The sequence below is a fragment of the Triticum aestivum genome, unplaced genomic scaffold (genome assembly GCF_018294505.1).
Source record: "Triticum aestivum cultivar Chinese Spring unplaced genomic scaffold, IWGSC CS RefSeq v2.1 scaffold125334, whole genome shotgun sequence".
Classification (NCBI taxonomy): Eukaryota; Viridiplantae; Streptophyta; class Magnoliopsida; order Poales; family Poaceae; genus Triticum; species Triticum aestivum.
The window spans coordinates 6820-11589 of NW_025231320.1; the positions used below are offsets into that span (position 1 = coordinate 6820).

Consider the following 4770-nt stretch of genomic DNA (forward strand, 5'->3'; position numbering starts at 1 on the left):
TACATCCAGCAGTCCCCGCGATTGGATTCACATTCACTGCTCCTCCTTCCCTGCGCGCGCACCTCGTCTCCCCCGCCGCCGCCACCGACGCCGCCCTCAATACCATGGCGTTCCCGGGCGCATTCGTACGTGCTTCCCGATCTGGAGAGAAGACGAGTCGTGCCCAACCAAACCCAACCCGCAGATGCAGCTGCATCTCGTTCCCCTCTCCCTCCGACACGGCCGCGCCCACCGGCAGCCTCTCCCCGCCGCTGCCCTTGCCCTCTCCCTACCCAGGCCCCACATCCAGCAGACGCGGCCATGGCGTTCCCGGCAGCCGCGGTGTCTCGCCGTGGATGGGAAGGAGATCGGAATCCTCCATGGCCGGACGCGCTGATGGGGATCTTGCGGATGCCGGGAAGAACCGCCGCTGCCATCCATCCATGGCCGACACACAGCTCCTCAAGGTCTCGCCCTCCTCTCTGTCCTTTCGATTTGCTTGCCCTGATGCGGTTTCGATCCGTGATTCTCTGCCCTGCTCTGCTCCACTCTTCTTGTAGGAGTTTCAGATTTGCATTGTTTGTTTTTATCACCTAAAAAAGTCAGCTCTGATATGATACGAACAACATGTTTCCGTTTTGTAGGCTTCCAGTGGTGTTATTAGCCCTCAGCAAGTGCTAGCTACTAAATTAGCTCTGACTTTGTGTATCGGTGATTCCTACTAGGTAGGGTTCCTGTACGTGCACAAATTCAGTAAAAAAATGTTCTTGAGACATGCCTATTTATATTTGATACAAGATGCCTCTGCTCAACAATTTTCAAGTGAGATTCGCACTGAATCTTTTGTGTTTTATCTATCATTTAGTCCAGCTAGCAGCCAAGAAATGTTACTTTGATATGTAATAATCTTGTGATTCTTTGTGCGCTGCCGGTTATGTTTGACGGGCCGGCATAGCTGCACGAGTTCTTGTCTATCATTTACACCTGCAGATTGTGATGCTTTCTGCTCGCGATTGTTTCGCCATGTCCACTGCAGACATATGCCGGTCATGCTATGTTGAATGTGATATGAAATTGACATAGCCACTTGTTGTGAGATTGATCCTGACCGCTTTCTCTTTGAACAATAAGGTCCATCCCGTTTCCGCGCCAAAGGAGATGCTGCCCTTGTCTAAACGGCCGGCACGGGCGTCGCTCTCCAGATTGCGCACGCCGTGTCTAAACGGCTGTGTTGAACAATATATGTATCTTGCGATTCTCCGTGTGACGTGGTTCCCTGATGCGGTTTTGTTTTGTGATTCCCTGACGTTGTTCCTTCACACACGCAGGTGCACGACAGAGCCAGCTGTGTGTGGTGTGCGCGGGGGATTCTTCTTCCACCCCAGCAATCTGGTAAAGCCACTGGTTACCTCCCAGCTCTACTCTGCTGCACTATTCTGGTAGGAGTTTCATTTTTTCAATGCTTTTTTTGTCAGCTAAAAAAGTCAGCTCTGAATAAGTAAGGATATGTTTCAGTTTTGTAGGGTTTTAGTGGATTTAGTCCTTGAGTGCTAAATTAGCTCTGGCTTTGTCTATCAGTGATTCCAACTATATAGGTTTCTTGTATGTGCTTAACTTATGTAAAAATTTGTTCTTTATACGTAAAAGTGCCAGCAGCTATTTACTTGATAGATGATGTCTCTTTTATAGATATGTCAAGGATGAGAATCCACTAAAACCCTGTATAAACTCACACTTAACATATAGAATACTGCTCATTTGCATCGTTATTCAAGTTATCTAATCGGCTCATCGCACATAATTTGATAGTTGACCACGATCGAGTAGTACTAGAATTTGCTTGCCTTGAGCTGCTAGCTACTAGCTCCGTATCGCATCGCCTGTTGCAGTAATGAATTGGCTTATCGTAACGGTTCTTGTATGTTCACAACTTCTGTAAAAAAATGTTCTTGATACATACAAGTGTTAGCAACTATTTACTTGATAGAAAATGCTTGTTCTGTACATACTCCAAGGATGAGAATCACATGATAGTTCTTTTCGGCCTTATACTGTATAAATGTTTTTTATTTTGGTTTGCTTTATGATTTAGCCAAGCAATGTTATCGAGAAATGTATCTTGTGATTCTTTGTGTGCCGGTCATGTCTGTGGGCACAACTGCAAGAGTTCATGTCCATCATTCACACACACGAATTGTGTTGCCTGCTGCTCGCAACCATTTCATCCTGTCCATTGTAGACATTGTCGGTCATGCTATGATGAATTTCAAACAGAACCGACATAGACACTTGTCGTGAGGTTGATTCTGATCGCTTTCTCTTTGAACAATTAGGTCCATCCCGTTTCTGTGGCAAAGGAGATGCTGCCCCTGTGGACCTCCAGATTGCTCTGGCCACCAACTTATCTAGTGTTAAAGGTATTGTTGCCCTGACTTGGAGTTGGATCCCGGTGGCATTGTGTTTGTTTTATGCTTTTCTTCTCTCCGTCGCTCAATTTTAGCGTCATTATCTACTATTAGCTTGCACCAGGCAAGTATTGTATACATTACTAATTTACTAATTAATCTCAGTTGACCATGTCCTCTTGCTGTTGTCTGTTTTTTGTGCAAAAGGAATGCTTTTGTACTTTAAATTCAAGTCTGATGAAAGAAAGACTCTAGACATACTATTTTTCTTGTTACCATCAGTATTAATACTATCATTGCCATCGTTCTTTCATCAGCTAATAAAATCTCAGGCGAAATTAACCCAACCTCATTCTGTATAAAGTGGAGCTTCATTTTAGTTTTTACAATCACGTAAACTAGACCTGTAGCTAAAATGTGATAGCATGTTATACACATCGAGGCTTATTATTCTTGTCAATTCAAAATGAATGTGATGTCTTATGCTGAATACATTTAATCATTCGTGTGTTTTGACGTACCTGCAGGGTTGCAAGCGAACCTTTCAGAAATGATATTTAGATTCTAGAACGGACCGAGGAACCAAGTGAACTTGATGACTACTATGTGATTCCCGAGCCAGGGTTTGAGTAGCTACTGTTCTACCAAGTGAGGATGATGTTACGGTCGATGATGGCAAGATCAGCGTCTTGGCATACGACACCGCGTCGGTCGCTCTTGTTCAAGGTCTCTCTCTGTCTCTCTCTGTCTCTCTCTCTTTGATTTGCTCGTCATGGTTCCCCGATGTGGTTCCAATTTGTGATTCCCTGACGCGGCCTGACACACGACAGTGAGCAGTAGTGGGATTCGTCTTCCAATCCGGCAATCTGGTAAAGCCACTGGTAGTGGTTACCTCCCTGCTCTACTCTACTCCACTTTTGTACGTAGTCGGAGTTTCAGTTTTTGAATCATTTTTCTATCACCTGAACAAAAAAGGCAGCGCTGAATAAAGCAAAACAAGTTTCAGTTTTGTAGGGTTTTATTGGATTCAGCTCTGACTTTGCCTGTCAGTGATTCCAACTAGGGTTCTTGCTGTATGTGCATAACTTCTGTAAAAAAATGTTCTTTGTACATAAAAGTGCCAGCATCTTTTTATTTGATAGATGTTGTCTCTTTTATACATATGTCAAGGATGAGAATCCACTAAAACACTGTATAAAATAGGGCATGTCCGACAATGTCTCTTTTACTCGATAGATGATGTTATTGATAGAGATTCAATTCAGTTGCAAACTTGGTAATGTGTTACTGTTGCTTTGTCCAGGTGCAAGAAAAACTCACACTTACCATATAAACTGCTGCTCATTTGCATCATTATTCAAGTTATCTAATTGGCTAATCGTACGTACAAGTATTTTGTATAGTTGACCATGATCGAGTAGTAACAATGTTTGCTTTCGTTGACTTGCTAGCTACTAGTTCCATATCAGATTGCCTTTTGCTATAACTAATTGGCCTTATCGCTTTTCTCAACTCTCACACTAATGAGGCTTAATTGTGATAGCAGATCCCAGCCATAGCAGCAGTTGGAGCATGTTAGCCAATTAAGGCAGCGTGAGCATGAGGAGAGCGAGCAGGAGAAGGAGAAGGAGGCAGGGCACCTACGGTCGGCTCCTTCTCCAGAACCACGCGGCGGGAAAGGAGGTTAGAGGACTTTTTCTTCTTGGGACGCCGCATCCATGGAGCTCCGACCCCATTGCCACTGCCATACATGGAGCTCTGGCCCATGGCCAACAGCTCAAGGTCTCGCCCCACCTCTCCTCTCTCTCTCTCTCTCTCTCATTTCAAATTGCTAGGATTGGTGCTTCCCTGATGCGTTTTTTTTTCATTCCTTGGAAGTGTTTTCCTCGCACACGTTGGTGCGACACAGAGCCACCGTGGGGATTCCTTCCACTACGACGTCTCCTGGTTTCTCCTCCGGTGCCCCCGTTCTTCTTCCACTTCAGCAAGTGGTGATCCACCGGTTCCCTCCTCTGCTCTGCTCTACTGTACTGTCAATGTCTTTTCTTGTTTCTATCACCTAAAAAAGGCATCAGAGAAACATGTTTGAGTTTTGTAAGCTTTCAGTTTTATAGGCTCTCAATTGCTAAATTAGCTCTGATCTTGTCTATATCAGTGATTCATACAAGGGTTCTTGTATGTGCCAAATTTTGTAGAAAACTGTTCTTGACGCATCAAATTGTTTGCAGCTATTTACTTGATGATAGAAGGATGAGATTTGCATCAAAGTCTTCGCCACTTTTGATGTGTCAAGGGTGACACATCAAACCCTTGTTGTACATATGTGAAGGATGAGATTCACATGATAATTTGTTTGGGCCTTATGCTGTATACAACTGATTTTTCT

General features: G+C 44.3%; 1 protein-coding gene across 1 annotated transcript; it reads left to right on the forward strand.

The window, feature by feature from the left end:
• Positions 1 to 8: 8 nt before the first annotated feature.
• Positions 9 to 4745, forward strand: LOC123175788 (uncharacterized). Its single transcript, XM_044590314.1, has 6 exons — positions 9 to 446; positions 1308 to 1371; positions 2313 to 2396; positions 2912 to 3110; positions 3931 to 4166; positions 4263 to 4745. Exons 1-4 carry the CDS (start codon positions 105 to 107, stop codon positions 2950 to 2952), a joined length of 531 nt encoding a protein of 176 aa, XP_044446249.1. The 5' UTR covers positions 9 to 104; the 3' UTR covers positions 2953 to 3110; positions 3931 to 4166; positions 4263 to 4745.
• The last annotated feature ends 25 nt before the right edge of the window (positions 4746 to 4770 follow it).